General features: G+C 44.8%; 2 protein-coding genes across 4 annotated transcripts; both read left to right on the top strand.

The window, feature by feature from the left end:
- Positions 1 to 270: 270 nt before the first annotated feature.
- On the top strand, positions 271 to 3,310 carry cbx3b (chromobox homolog 3b). Of its 2 annotated transcripts, XM_042107734.1 has the most exons (5): positions 271 to 357; positions 1,184 to 1,329; positions 1,689 to 1,866; positions 2,359 to 2,498; positions 2,641 to 3,310. In XM_042107734.1, the coding sequence occupies exons 2-5, from the start codon at positions 1,190 to 1,192 to the stop codon at positions 2,783 to 2,785; spliced, it is 603 nt and encodes a 200-aa protein (XP_041963668.1). In that variant the 5' UTR covers positions 271 to 357; positions 1,184 to 1,189; the 3' UTR covers positions 2,786 to 3,310. The 2 variants fall into 2 exon arrangements, with proteins under 2 accessions (XP_041963668.1, XP_041963669.1); XM_042107735.1 differs by lacking the exon at positions 271 to 357 and having other exon boundaries at positions 761 to 1,329.
- Positions 3,311 to 8,904: 5,594 nt separating this feature from the next.
- On the top strand, positions 8,905 to 15,461 carry snx10b (sorting nexin 10b). 2 transcript variants are annotated; one of them, XM_042107732.1, is made up of 4 exons: positions 8,905 to 9,270; positions 9,361 to 9,461; positions 10,693 to 10,794; positions 14,669 to 15,461. In XM_042107732.1, the coding sequence occupies exons 1-4, from the start codon at positions 8,998 to 9,000 to the stop codon at positions 14,985 to 14,987; spliced, it is 795 nt and encodes a 264-aa protein (XP_041963666.1). In that variant the 5' UTR covers positions 8,905 to 8,997; the 3' UTR covers positions 14,988 to 15,461. The 2 variants fall into 2 exon arrangements, with proteins under 2 accessions (XP_041963666.1, XP_041963667.1); XM_042107733.1 differs by lacking the exons at positions 8,905 to 9,270; positions 9,361 to 9,461 and adding an exon at positions 10,444 to 10,447.
- Positions 15,462 to 16,099: the final 638 nt, after the last annotated feature.

The following is a 16,099-nucleotide window of genomic DNA, read 5'->3' as shown; positions in this document are numbered from 1 at the left end:
CACCAATGACAAAAGTAAATCTACTTTCTACTTTTACATGGAGATGGTGTGATTGGCGTGGCGAGTGTTTTATCCAGCCATCGGGACCCTTCCAAAGCAGCCGGACTGCAATGTGTGTCCGTGTTGCTGCTGCAGCATCGCCGGGGTCTCGGTCGGCCGGTCTGTGCTCCTGAAGAGGAGGACAGCGACAGCACGATGCGCCAGGCGGGCTAGCGGGCGCTTTAAGGCTGCCCGCGGTTTTCCTGGGTTGACCTTTTCCCTTGGAAACCACTTCCTCCGATCCCAATCGGCCATTTTAATTTAACTCATTCAGGAACTTATGTAAACATAACAAAGACGGCGGTGCACGCACTGAAGGTAGAACAAAACATCGCGCACGCTACATCACACTACAGTAGTTATGTTTCTGGTGTAGTGCAAAATCGCTTACATGAATCTTTTATTGTCTCGTAAAAACCTGCAGTAATAACATTGGAATACGTTAGCAGAATAGTTTAGCAATTTAGGAGCAGACTGCGGTGGTACCCCGCTGCCCGCCCGCGACAACACGTCCTGCGGCAAACTGGAACGCTGCCAATTATCGCGAAAGTGTGTTTCCCCTTGGCTCTTGTGATTCCTGCCCGTTTAACAGATGGATGTCAGACGCCGAGATGGCGATCCGGTCCGCGTATATTTTTGAGTGAGCTCCTGACCCGCGGTGATGATGGCTTGGCAGGTGGACAGATGTCCTGGCTGTGATCTGATGCGCGCGGTGGTCGCTGCATCAAGATGGCCACCTGAGTGCCTCTGTCTATCTGCTCGGCTGTCATGAGGCGGCGGGGCCAACTGGTCCTCCTCGCCTCGTGCTCTCCAACTTCTCCCGTTCAACTTTTGCTCCAGAGTTGTGTGCACGTAGCTGAGTTACGTCACTGGCCATTTCGACCAACTCCGGGCAGTGTAGGAGGGAGTGCGATGGGAGCTATAGGCGATGTCCCGACCGGCAGTAGGCAACAGGCGTATGCGTAATGCGCTCTAGTGTGTAGCCGAGGATACATCTAAGCAGAATGCGTACCAGGCTATTTGTAATGCTTTGACATTTTGGTCAAAAAGTATGGCGGAAAAAGTAACGTATGCTGATTTGCAGCGTAGTATGCGCGTGGAATACGCGCACTGACTGCTGCATTGCCGATGGTTTTCTTTTCAGAGAAACATGAGGAAGAAGCAGAACATGAAGCACCGGCGAGCGGAGGAGACGACAGTCGTGCAGGAGTTCGTGGTGGAAAAGATCGTCCAGCAGCGCGTGATGAACGGAAAAGTGGAGTACTTCCTCAAGTGGAAAGGCTTCACCGAGTAAGTCGCGCCACAAATAGACCCGTTAAGTCTGTCTCAGACATGTGTGAGTAACGGGCATACATTTAGCACAGCGTAGTGCCCACTCTGCTGCGTGTGAAGGACATTTGGCCGCTGCTGGTATTAGAAGTTCCCCAAATCGTGGCTCGGCGGTAGCTTCACACTCCTTAAACACGTGCCATATTCAACATGTCCCAATGTGGCATGGCGCTCTGGAGGGATGCTTTGTCTGAAGAACACCAGAGTGCAGAAATGTACTGTGTGTGTGTGTGTGTGTGTGTGTGTGTGAGAGAGAGAGAGAGCCTCTGCATAGTGAATAATACAATGTGATTGGGTTTTGGTGTGTGTGTGTGTGTCAGTGCGGAGAACACGTGGGAGCCGGAGGATAACCTGGACTGCCCCGAGCTGATCGAGGAGTTCCTGAGGGGCCGATCTCTGTCCAGGAGCACCGCCGAGGAAGGGGAGGGGCAGGGGGGGCTCCTCACGGACTTCCACATCCAGCCCAAAGAGGAGGAGGAGGAGATGGACACACACAGGGTAGGGGCTGCTCTCAACGCGCACACACACACACACACACACACACACACACACACACACACACACACACAGAGTAGGAGCTGCTCTCAACACACACACACACACACACACACACACACACACACACACACAGAGTAGGAGCTGCTCTCAACACACACACACACACACACACACACACACACACACACATCTATCTATCTAAAAAAAAAACTTGAATTTCCCCTTGGGGATCAATAAAGTATCTATCAGTCTATCAATCTATCTATCTATCTATCTATCTATCTACACACACAGAGTAGGAGCTGCTCTCAACACACACATATCTGTCTTTCCATTCCACACACACACACCTGGAAAGATACCTGCTCACACACACTAGAATCTAATCACACATACACACACATCCTGTGCAGTCTTGCTGAGCCCGGTGTGTGTGTGTGTGTGTGTGTGTGTGTGTGTCCGTGTCCTCTCCGGTTCCCTGTGATCCCTCAGCGTCCGCTGTGCCTTGGCGAAGCTCCGGAACCGCTCCAGGAGACAACTGCTGTTCCTGGGACCTTCATGGGCCACATAGAACCGGAGTGCATCATCGGGTCCACCGACCACCACGGGGAACTCACGTTCCTCATCAAATGGTAAAGATGCACGCACGCACGCACACACAAGTGTGTGTGTTTAATGTGTGTATTTATCTAATGTGCATATGTGTGTGTGTGTGTGTGTGTATTTATTGTGTGTATTTTTCTAACATGCGTGTATGTGTTTGCGTGTTTGCAGGAAGGACAGTGAGGAGGTGGCGTTGATGTCCGCAAGGGAGGCCAGTGAGCGGAACCCCCAGATGGTCATCGCCTTCTACGAGGAGCGGTTTAGGTTCTCCGCAGACGAGGAGCCGCAGGCTGAGAGAGAGAGACAGATGGTCTAGTCAGTCGTTAAGCTGCCTGCACACTGCTTTAACAAACACCAACAAACACCAACACACAAATACACACAAATACACACAACAACTTTAGGTGTATACATTTGCATAATTGTTACTCTATTTAGCCAGTCCGTCCACATTAAGATGGCGTATTCCTACACTGAAAATAAAAATGATCTCTGAGGTGATACATTTGAAAACGTGGGGTTCTAGTTGCAGTGTGTACAGGGGGAACAGAGAGCATTATATATGATAGTGCACGCTTGCCATGACTCTGATAGAATGTTGGGTTCCACACACCACCAACCACAAAGAGTTCTATTGAGTTTCAGTGATCTAGTGTGGATGCAAAACCTTACAAAACGATACAAAAAGGATATTGTGAACAGATTGTTTTCACCTCAAATATGCGTATTTTTATTTACCCAACTTATTGTGGACGCAGCCTTGGAATGTTGGTGTTTGTTGGGCATTGTCTGGGCAGTGTGCAATCACCTTAAGACTGAGAGAGAGATGGAGGGAGGGAGGAAGAGATTGAGGGAGGGAGAGATGGAGGGAGGGGAGAGAGAGAAAGTGGGAGAGAGATGGAGGGAGGAGGTGATGGAAAGAGAGGGAAGGAGAGAGAGGGATGGAAAGATGGGGAGAGGGAAGGAGAGGAAAGGATGTGTAGTTGTGCAGCTGTAGTACTGTAGCATTTCCCTGTTGGTGTTCTTAAGTAGCAGACTGTGTCTCCGTGGAGACGCGTCCAGAGCCGTTCGTCTTGCTGTCCTCAAGTCCTGCGTTATGTAATCAGACCTGACGAAGAACTCAGACCTGTGTGAGTGAGTGTCAGTGTGTGTGTGTGTGTGTGTGTGTGTGTGTGTGTGTGTGTGTGTGTGTGTAACGTCAAACAACCAGTATTTAAGCTTTAAGACTCCCTTTAGCTCTGTAGTTTTGTGTGTGTGTGTGTGTGTGTGTGCATAGTTGTGTGTGTGTGTGTGTATGTATGTATGTGTTTTACCTCATGGTGCTATCAGACATATATATGTGTGTTCTAATCAGAGTTTTGTTTTGGGGTGTGTGGGGGGGGGGGGGGGGGGGGGGGTGTAGTAGCCTTTCATTGTAAATCCAAAGATATTCTTCCATGTGTGTATGGAACCTCTGAAAGAGTGTTTCCCCTGTCTGTGAAACAGACATCTGTGTGTGTGTGTGTGTGTGTGTGTGTGTGTGCGTTAGAAGGTGCCTCTGGCTGTGGAAAAGGCCCGTTGGCATTAAATGCTGTGTGTGTGTGTGTGTGTGTATGTGTGTGTTTGTTGTGCTGTGGATAGGTTTCACTTCCCATATGTCTATTAGTTTTGAAACCATGACTGTGTTCCTGAAAGTTTCTAGCATTTTGTGGTGTGTGTGTGTGTGTGTGTGTGTGTGTGTGCGCGCTCATTGGTGCCCAGACCTTTCAACTGTCTCTAACTGCTGTTTCAAAGGCAGACCTGCTGTTACCCCAAACACTAGTACTGCTCCACCATGGACATTAAGATGTCCAGGGGTGTGTGTGTGTGAGTGTCATATGAAGTATTCTCCCCTCTGGCTCTAAGCTCAGAAAAGACCCCTGAATAAAAATTCATTCATGAATAAAACTCTTTTGCATTCTCTACTTCACATTTCTTCAGTGTTCTACAGACAGGGTTCCATGTTCCATCCCTATGATAACAGTCTGACTCCCCTGTGTGTTCTATAGACAGGGTTCCATGTTCCATCCCTATGACCAGAGCCAGACGGCTCTGCCTATAGAGTGTCCCAGTGACTTCCGTTTTCCTTCCGCTACAAGGGACCTATCTTTCAAAAAATTATGAACGGGAGTTAATGGAGAGATAACAATTATTTTTTGGTCCAGTTTGAATTGTGCCACGAATTTCACATATGATGTGTGTGAATTTAAAAGATAATTTTTCACGTCAAGAAAGTACTGTTGTTCGATAGACTTCAAAAGTTATGTTGGTTTTGTGCGAATCCGCTCAGTGGACTACATCTCTCGTCTCAAACGATGTACGTCACCAACGTAATTAACGATAAGATTAGCTGTTATGCTAGTTAACGGTTGCATCTTGCTGCCTGCAATATCACTTAACAGTATCTAATGTACAGTCTATGGACGAATACAACTTACCTGATGTGTTTAATCCTCTGACTCATGGTATTTTCATCGGCAAGGAAAGCCCAATTAAGACCTGTTGCTGGTATGCTTGTACAATCTAGTGTGGCTGTGAATGAGCTAACGTCACTAGCGCGACTGATGGGTTTGTAGTCGTGGGAATTACGATCTTTCACAATGTTGTAATTCAATAGTTACGAAACAAACTGCAAATGTCTTTACATGAAAAATTCTCTTTAAAATTGACAAACATCATATGGGTAATTTAAGGCACAAGTCAACCGGGACCAGAAAATAATTTATTTTTCGCCATAGACTGGCGTTCAAATTTTTTTGAAAGATAGGTCCCATGGAGGCAAATGGAAGTGGCGTCACTGGGACACTCTATGACAACAGTCTGACCAGAGACGGTTGACTATAGAATCTTTGGTCTGACTCCCCTGTGTGTTCTATAGGCGGGGTTCCATGTTTCATCCCTATGACAACAGTCTGACTCCCCTGTGGGTTAGACAGGGTTCCATGTTCCATCCCTATGACAACAGTCTGACTCCCCTGAGGGTTCTATAGACAGGGTTCCATGTTCCATCCCTATGACAACAGTCTGACTCCCCTGTGGGTTCTATAGACAGGGTTCCATGTTCCATCCCTATGAATACAATCTTCTGTCTACTGTGGGTTCCACAGACACAGTTCTAATGGTCCACACTTTCAAACTGTTCCAAGGGGGTTTTCCGGTTGAAAACGTTCAAAACCAACGCAGATACTTTGAAAGTAAAATAAATCAGACTGTAGCATAATGCTCTAATGGCGACTTTAAAACATACTTTTTTACTTTTAGTTTTTGTTTGTTTCCAAGTGAACATTAGCTCAGTGTTGTTTTCTGTGCTGAGGAGCGCACATGTTTGTTTCTGCAGTTGAAAGGGTCTATTGCCACAGCTGTTCTCAGCTCTGGCGTTCACTGATCCAAACCAACCATATACACAGTAAAGCATATCATTCCTGGTATTAATATCAAGTAATTGATCATTATAACACTCAATATAAGTATAATATATAAGTACTTGATCATATAACACAATCAATGATGTTACTTGTTTATTACATGGGTAAAACATATCCATTCCTGGTATTAATATCAGGGCAATTCCATGGAAAATTACATTTTTGGTAACATCCATAACGCCAGTAAAATGTGATGGTATGGTATGATGTGAATGATTACATGAAATTTGAGCTTTTGCTATTTTTGGCTGAAGAATGTAAATGAGAAAAAATGCACAAAAAATGAATGCTATCATTCACATCATACAAATGCCAAGGCATTTCACTGGCGTTATGGATGTGACAAGTCAATTTTCCGTGGAATTGCCCATCAAGTACTTGATCATTATAACACTCAATATAAGTATAATATATAAGTACTTGATCATATAACACAATCAATGATGTTACTTGTTTATTACATGGGTAAATAGCGTAAAGTCGAAGCAACTGTATGACCAATATTAACAAGCCACCTGTGTGGTGTATTGCAGTGCACAGAAGAGTCTTCTGTTTAAATGTCAGTGTGCAAGAGACCAGCTCACACACACCGTCAGCTCTCAGAGGGTCTCACTGAGAGGCTCACTAACAATATTATCCTTCTGGAAACCTCCCACACTTCTGGGACTCCTAACAAACCGACTGCAATCTCCACTCTCCAGCCGCATCGCACAGACGACTGCCCCCTGTCCCCCCTAACAGTGCAGAGTGACCCCTGTCCCCCCTAACAGCACACAGTGCAGAGTGACCCCTGTCCCCCATAACAAGGATACAAGGATACAAAGAAGTTTATTGTCACATGCATATAGTTACTGGAAGTAAGAAATGCAGCGAAATTCTGTCTGGTGTCAGCCTATTTGTGCATTTATGGGGGGGTGGGGGGGTAAAAAGTGGAGTAGAAGAGGGATTTAGTAGATTAAGTGGCAAGGGCTGGGTAGGGGAGGATTGGGATTGGGGGGGGGGTGGGCACCAACAAGGAGCACCCAAGAGCAACAGGGGCAAGGAAAAACTCCCTTACCAAGGAAGAAACCTTGGGCAGATCCACGGCTCAAGGGGCTAACCCAACTGCCAGGGGTCTTGGTGTGTGTTTTGGGGGGATGACAGGGGAGATGGGATAGTGTGCTGTGTATGTGGGGAGAGGGCAGTGTGCAATATGTGTGTTGGAGAAGCTTCCTCATGAGACAATGTGCTGTGTATTGGGGGGGGGCAGTGTGCTGTAAGTATGTATGTAACAGCACACAGTGCAGAGTCTGTAAGCACTAAAGGCCTTCACAGCCTCAGAGAGAGAAGTGACCACAGGGCCAATCCTTACACTAAGGTGGGGATCACATCAGGCAGCGGCAAACGTAACGGTACCACGCTCAGACCATAATAAGTTTTATCTCGCTCGCTCGCGTTGTGCTTTGAAAGTTGAACCAAGTTCAATGCTCAGCTTGTTCAACGCTAGCGGTACGCCAGTGTTGCCTCCGTTCCACTGCCGAACCATAGAGAACCATAGGAAACCTGGCGCTTGCCGCTGGCTAATGTGATCCCCGCCTAAAGGCCTTCACAGCCTCAGAGAGAGAAGTGACCACAGGGCCAATCCTTACACAAAAGGCCTTCACAGCCTCAGAGAGAGAGAGAGAGAGAGAGAAGCGACCACAGGACCATTTATCCCCCACACACACGTTGTGTCCTTTCGCTTTCTGATATGCAAGTGTGTTTGCTTTGTTTGCAAGTGTGACAGGTGTGTGTGTGTGTGTGTGTGTGTGTGTCCGATGACGACTTTACACCAGGTGGAGTGGGACAAAGTCTATGGATCTCTTCGTAGCTAAGTTGCTGACTCACACACACACACACATGCCCCTGACATGACCTTGTAAACCCCTCCAGTCAGGTGCAGGCCTTCTGGGTTAGACAGACAGACACATACACACCTGTCAGGTGCAGGTCTTCTGTGTTAGACAGACACACACACACACACAACTGTCAGGTGCAGGTCCTCTGGTTAGAACAAAAAAATAAAGTTCCCAAACCGGTTAATAACGTTCCATGTCAGCTGCAGGACATACAAAAAGTAGGCTGATCATTAGGACTTTTAAGCGGCATAACTGTAATTCTGACATGCCTACATTTTTTTTTGTATTATACATGAATTAAGGAAAATGTCTGCCAAGTTGTTAATTGGCAAACAACTGAACACACTTGGTCAGGGCTCAATCAGTGCATTTGTGCACTCTTATGTCATCAAACAATACAAAACCACAAAGCATTACAGAAGCATCCATCCAAAAGCCTATGCAACTCACATAGCTAAATCTGTGCAAATAACTGAAATATGGCTACATAGCTGCCATTGTGAACATCAATTGACCAAACCTGGTCAGGGCCCAATGCATTTTTGTCTCTCTTATGTCATCAGACAATACAAAACCACAATGGTGTGTGTACATAGCTGCCATTGTGAATATTAAACGTATAAACAAATGCCCAAAACCCTGTCAGGGCCCAGAGGGAAATGACAAAAGATTCTGCCTGTACAGCTGGCGGCAAGCTTCTCCATTACATTTCTCCCGATGAGTGAACAACCGAAAGTCAACCTCACCAAGTCATATTGCACAGAAATCTTGTCAAAGAACGAAAAAAATAACCGTATTAACCGGTTACCATTATTTTAGATAAACAATTCTGTTCCGGAACATAAAATGTAAAGTTTGTGGTTTCGTTTCTGTTCCTAGCAAAACATCAAAAGTTTCTGGTTTTTCGTTCTGTGAACCAGTTCAAAGCCTTGCCGCTAGCACTACTCAACAGTGCTTGAGGTATAGTCAGTGTTCTAAAAAACCCTGAGAGGGTCCAGTGTGATTCTGCAGTTTGTGTGTCTACGCAGTGTGTGTCTACGCAGTGTGTGTTAGTGTGTCTATATACAGTGTGTCTGCAGTGTGTGTGTCTCAGTGTGTCTATATAGTGTGTGCTAGTGTGTGTCTGTGGTGTGTGTGAGTGTGTGAGCTGAGGTGTGTTGAGTCACGGGACTGTCCGCTCTGTCATAAAGTCGTAAACTCCAGTGGAAATGAGCACTTCCCCAATCAGAGACAGCATTCAGCGTTCAGAACAACACACCCTCGCTCAGCTCACACACTTGCTGCTCCTATCACACACTGTACACACACACACACACACACACACACACACACACACACACAACAGCCTTCTCACACACTCGTTTGTCAGACTCAGGTGCTCTATGGGGGAGAAGGAGTTCATCAGCGTTTGGGTTCGGGACCCTCGCATCTGCAAAGAGGACTTCTGGCACGCTTACATGGACTATGAGATCTGTATACACGTAAGTTTAAGATGCACGCACACACACACACACTTTATGTGAGCAACAGCCTGTCGTGGAGAAGCTTAAGTGTGTGTTTCATTCCTTTAGACCAACAGCTTGGCGTTTAACAGGAAGAGCTCGTGTGTGAGGAGGAGATTTAGCGAGTTTGTTTGGCTCAGACAGAAACTCCAGGAGAACACACTACTGCTGTAAGTCACTCTAGAATATCACTCCATAACACATAACTGTTGTAAGTCACTCTAAAATATCCCTCTATAACACTACTGCTGTAAGTCACTCTTGAATATCACTCTATAACACTACTGCTGTAAGTCACTCTAGAATATCACTCTATAACACACTACTGCTATAAGTCACTCTAGAATATCACTCTATAACACTACTGCTGTATGTCACTCTAGAATATCACTCTATAACACACTACTGCTGTAAGTCACTCTAGAATATCACTCTATAACACTACTGCTGTATGTCACTCTAGAATATCACTCTATAACACACTACTGCTGTAAGTCACTCTAGATTCCCAAACTGTGGTATGTGAGCTTCCACTACGCGAGATGAAAAGGGCAATGTCAGAAAGGTGTTAAAAATGATTTTTTTAAAAATCTTAAGCATATGTTCTCTTTGTTCTTTGTGTTTCATAATGTTGTTCTCCATCCTGTTTTTTCAGTGTTTTTTCAGAGCTCATAGGCATTTTGATTTTGTTATTGGTTATCATGTATGGCGGCTAATTATGATGCCTGGAATGCGTCAATAGAATGTGTTACATTTTTAATTTTATGTGTTTGATGGTGTGGGTACGCAAGCCGAGTCAGGATGTAGGTGGTGGTACGCGGGGAAAAAAAAGTTTGGGAACCATGGAGTGATATTCTGCTCTAGAATATCACTCCATTACACACTAGTGCTGTAAGTCACTCTAGAACATCACTCCTCAACACATTACTGCTGTAAGTCACTCTAGAACATCACTATAACACACTAGTGCTGTAAGTCACTCTAGATAGATAAATAGATAGATGGATAGATAGATAGATAGATAGATAGATCGATAGATAGATAGATAGATAGATAGATAGATAGATAGATAGATAGATAGATAGATAGATACTTTATTGATCCCCAAGGGGAAATTGAAGAACTCTAGAACATCACTCCATAACACATTACTGCTGTAAGTCACTCTAGAACATCACTATAACACACTAGTGCTGTAAGTCACTCTAGAACATCACTATAACACACTAGTGCTGTAAGTCACTATAATGTACCACTCTTGAATGTTATTCCTCATTCTGTAAGCCGCTTTGGATAGAAGTGTCTGCTGAAGGAATTAATATACTGTAAATATAATGTGTGTGTGTGTGTGTGTTTGTGTGTGTGTTTGGGTGTGTGTGTGTGTGTTTTGTGTTTGTCCAGTGTAAATCTTCCTCAGTTACCTCCAAAGAACCCCTTTTTCAGTTTGAATAACGGACAGCAGATAAACACACGCATGAAGGGCCTGCAGCAGTTCCTACAGACGTGAGTCTCCACACAAACACACACACACACACACACACACACACACACACACACACACACACACCACAACACAAGTCAACACATGCATGGAGGGCCTGCAGCAGCAACACAACACAACACAACACAGCACAGCACAGCACAGCACAACAGAACACACAGAACACAGAACAGCACAACACAGACAGGACAGCACAACATACAAAACCCAGTTTTAACCAGCACAGGACTGGTCTGGTCATGTCTCACGTTGACCACTAGGTGGCAGCCCTACACTGGGAGCTGGAGCAGCTCTACTGTTCCAAGCTCTCGGGCTGTATTTTGCACCCTTGCACATGGCGTAAAACTAGTTTTCCACACGGTGCAAAGTTTAATTCCTTATTTTGCACGTTTATTTTTTAAACAACGTGCCCAGGGGTGTGGAAATTAACAACTTAGAGTGACCAAGCGTATTGTCTAAAAATCGCTATTGTACACCACCTAAAACGCATTACGCCACTGACCAAGAGAAACCTGGTCAGAAGTGTATGGCGAGTTGTTAAATATGTTATTTTAAGAGCGCATTGTCAACAGCCATGTTGGCGGGTGCACAACGCACTATCCTTCTATCATCCATGAACGCACACCAGCGCACGTCCATGCAAAACATTACAAATTGCACTATTACAATGGGAAAGATAATTATGATAAAGATACTATGAAGTAGCCTACATTTCATGATGAGTAGTTATTCACCATCATTTGCAAATTGGTAATGACGGTTAAAAGTGATTAGGGGAGAGGCGAGAGACAGGTACAGTATGGAGCACAGCTAAAGACGCACTGTCACGAGATATATGCAACTCCTCTGCAGGATGTTTTATTCAGTCATTTGAGCAATATTAGGGTAAGTGTTGCTTTTTCCAGCCTATGTTTTCGATGGTAACCCATTGTCAGTCAATAGTGAAAGTAACTTAGCTATTGCATATAACTGACTGACTCATTGACTGACTCATTGACTGACACCATGGTGAAGTTAGTTTCACTTTGCCAATGAGTTAAAATAATAGACGAGTGCAAATGCATGAAGGCTATGCTAGGTTTTTAGTAAAGCATGGTTTAGTGGAATGACTATTCCATACAGGGCTGTATTTTGCACCTTGGCGCATGGCGTGAAACTCGTTTTCCACCCGGTGCAAACTTTAATTCCTTATTTTGCATGTTTATTTTTTAAACAATGCGCCCAGGGGTGTGGCAATTAACAACTTAGGGAGTGGGTTAGCGCATTGTCTAAAAATCGCTATTGTACACCTGGTCAGAAGTCTATGGCGAGTTGTTTATGTTATTTTAATTCCAGGGCATTGTCAACAGCCATATTGGCGGGTGCACGCACCATCCTTCTATCATTCATGAACGCACACCAGCGCACATCCATGCAACTTGCACGATTACGATGGGAAACATAATTTGAATAAAGATATTACGAAGCAGTGGCGCAAAAAGTGGGTATGCGCTATATGCGGCGCATAGGGGCGCAGCACCGTGGGGGCGACAAAGCGATGGTAAAAAAAAAAAAAATAATAATAATATATTTGGTGTATTCTATATGTAGCTACTGTTGTACGTTTCTAAATGATTTCTGCATTTCCTCAATGTTAAATAACATTTTAGAGGACTAACAGGCTAGAGTAGGTGCCCTATCTTATAAGATTCCATCATAGAATTTTGACATAGAAAAGGGAGTGGTGGCGCCGTACGAGCGCTGAGTGAGCAGGTACGAGTAGTGAGTTTTCGTCTATGGAAAAAGATGGATACAGCAAAAAAAAAGCTGTCGGGGGCTAAAAATAGAAAAAGATAGAGAGAAAATGAGATGGCATGCCAAGGGATGCGACAGTAGTTAAATAAGTGGATGGTGAAAAGCAACAGGTAGGATTTAAAGTGTGACGTCTGTGCTTTGAGGCTTGCAAATATTCATGTTAACAGACTAACTAGCGTTTGCTAAGCATATGCTGATTGAAACATAACCTATTCCATTAAGATAGTGGCTACCATGCTCATACTGGCAAACTGCAAACAGAAATGTCACGCTAGCAACAACTCATCATGTTTCCATTTCCTAACAATCCTAATATTAATAGCTTAATATTGTGCTGATAATGTGGCAAACAAAGGCTAGAGCTGGATCAGCCTTATCCTTTGTTAACAACAGCTGGCAAAAGGACGTTATGAGAACCGTTTAGACTCTCTTGACAATGCACCATTTAACAATACTTCAAGTTCAAATTGGCAGAATTTCTTGTTTTACTTTAGTTGTTTGTGGGTTTTTTTTGGGGGGGCAATTTGTTGTTGCATACCCTTCAAAAAATGGGTAGCTGCGCCCCTGTCACGAAATACTGTACATCTCATGATGAGTAGTTATTCAATATCATTTGCAAATTGGTAATGACGGTTAAAAGTGATCAGGGGAGAGGCGAGAGACACGTTGCACAGCTGAAGACGCACTGTCACGAGATATAAGCAACTCCTCTGCAGGATAAATGTTTTTTTATTCAGTCATTTGAGCAATATTAGGGTAAGTGTTGCTTTTTCCAGCCTATGTTTTCGATGGTAACCCATTGTCAGTCAATAGTGAAAGTAACTGCATATAACTGTCTTGACTGACACCATGGTGAAGTTAGTTTCACTTTGCCAATGAGTTCAAATAACAGAGGAGTGCAAATGCGTGAAGGCTGTGCTAGGTTTTAGTAAAGCATGGTTTAGTGGAATGACTATTCCATACGGTCTCGCAAGCAGCCTCCTTCAAATGCACCGTTGAATGTCAAAATACTGATGCATTTATTTGACATTGCGCTTTGCGTCGTTAAAGGGAATGGCAGATGTCATTCTCATTGGTTTAAATGATGTTATACAACCCAAACACACCCATGACTGATTAAAAAAACCTAGGTGTACCTTGTTGCGCCATGTGCTCGACGTTTGATAACGAAAACCATAAGCTTTTGACGAGTGACGATGCGGTTTTGACTGTCATGATAGGGCCCACGGTCTCGCAAGCAGCCTCCTTCAAATGCGCCGTTGAATGTCAAAATACTGAGGCATTTATTTGACATCGCGCTTTGCACCGTTAAAGGGAATGACAGATGTCATTCTCATTGGTTTAAATGATGTTACGCCCCAAACAAACCCATGACTGATTAAGAAACCAGGGAACACCTTGTTGCGCCATGCGCTCGACGTTTGATAATGAAAACACTCCCAATGTGGACTGGACCTCCTACTAAATTTGAATAAGCTTTTGACGAGTGAGGAGGCCCATGATCTCAACAGTGGTGTGTGTGTGTGTGTGTGTGTGTGTGCGCACGCTCATACACAACATGGCGGCAGGACTGTAGCAAACACTACCACACCACTCTAACACATCTGCACCCATCGAGACTGCCAGGGAAAACGCAGGGTAGTAAGAGGTGCTCTACTTGCAATGGACTGCAACTGTGTGGAGCCAAATGCAAGCCACATGCAAGTCATAGGAAAGCAAAATGCAAGCCACATGCAAAATGACAAGCAAAGTACTGCTCCATTGCCGCAATAATAGCTAAAGTATTCATCTGGAGACGACAATGCCATGTTTACTCATAACCACAAGTGCAGAAAGGATGAAAAATAGCACAACAGATACTGTGTTTGATCAGACCTGTCTAAACGTGTAAACCTTCCATCAATGTTTGGATCTGTAAATTCTTCCGATGTTGAGATCCAAATAAAAGCCTTAAAATGTGTGCCTTTGGATGCATTTGGACTTAAAACCTGTATGTATGTATGTGTGTGTGTGTGTGTGTGTATATATATGTGTGTGTGTGTGTGTGTTTGTGTGTGTGTATGTACTGTATGTGTGTGACAGGGTGGTGCTGAATCCCCTGCTGCTGTCGGACAGCTGTCTGCACCTCTTCCTCCAATCACAGCTCAGCGTGCCGCACATGGAGGCGTGTGCGGAGGGAAGGGGCGGAGTCACCGTGACACAGGCTATTCACAGCTCCGCCCTCTCCAGGCTGCGCTTTGGGCCCGAGCAAGAGGAGGACCTGAGAGAAGACCACCAAGAGCAAGAAGAGGACCTGAGAGAAGACCACCAAGAGCAAGAAGAGGACCTGAAAGAAGACCACCTGGTGATAGGACGATCTGAGAGAGAACCAGCGGGAGTGGTTGCATCAGATGTGGAGTAACCAAGGGGCCTGTGGAGCCAACACACACTCTCCCTCTCTCTCTCTCACTCCCTCTCTCTCTCTCTCTCCCTCTCTCTCTCTCTCTCTCCCTCTCTCTCTCTCTCCCTTCCTCTCTTTGTCAAGAGGCAAAACAGCAGCTGACACTAGCCAACACACACACACACACACACACACACACAAACACACACACAAACACAAACACACACACACACACCTCAGACGCAGCCTGATGTAAATCTCAGTGAGTTGTTACAGTATAAGAATATAGTGAGTGCCTTAACCAACTAACGCAGAGCCAATAACTCTGCTTATGCACTATGATGTGTGCTTATGGGGGGCTTTTTCCGTAAGTAATCTCACTCCATATTTCCAACAATTATGACAACTGCACCACACACACACCTGATAATGATCCTGAAAGCCTTGTTCACCTCTTACATGTAATGTGATGTCTGTAAAACCCAATGGATTCTGCTTTAGAGTGATGCCCGTTCTTTATTATTGTTATCCCCCAGCTTCATATGTTTATTATCACATAAGAGAGCTACTATCAACTGGGAATACACTGTGACATATTGTATTCACACACACACACACACACACACACACACACACACACACACACACGCACGCACACACACACACTTTAACTTTACTGTGAGACATCAGAGACAAGGAACAAGAGAGAAACACACACACACACTCGCACACACACACCACGTGCACTAAAGGAGGTTTAGTTCTGCAGATTTACTCTCTCTCTCTTTCACTCACTCTCTCTCTCTCTCTCTCTCTCTTTCACACACACACACACACACACACACACACACACACACACCACCTGCACTACGAGAGGTTTATTAGTGCAGATTTACTCCCTCACACACACACACACACACACACACACACACACACACACACACACACCACTACGACGACGAGAGGTTTATTAGTGCAGATTTACTCCCTCACACACACACACACTAAATCTGTACTAACGAGCAGTGTAGTCTTTATGTCAGATTAGACTCACCAACAGCCCTCTCTACACACAGAAACACACACACACATGCAAATGCTATTGTTTATCTTGCACTTAAAGTGTTACACAC

This window comes from Alosa sapidissima, chromosome 10, assembly GCF_018492685.1.
Source record: "Alosa sapidissima isolate fAloSap1 chromosome 10, fAloSap1.pri, whole genome shotgun sequence".
Taxonomy (NCBI): domain Eukaryota; kingdom Metazoa; phylum Chordata; class Actinopteri; order Clupeiformes; family Clupeidae; genus Alosa; species Alosa sapidissima.
The sequence above is the reverse complement of the archived record's forward strand: the minus strand, read 5'-3'. Positions and strand labels throughout refer to the sequence as shown.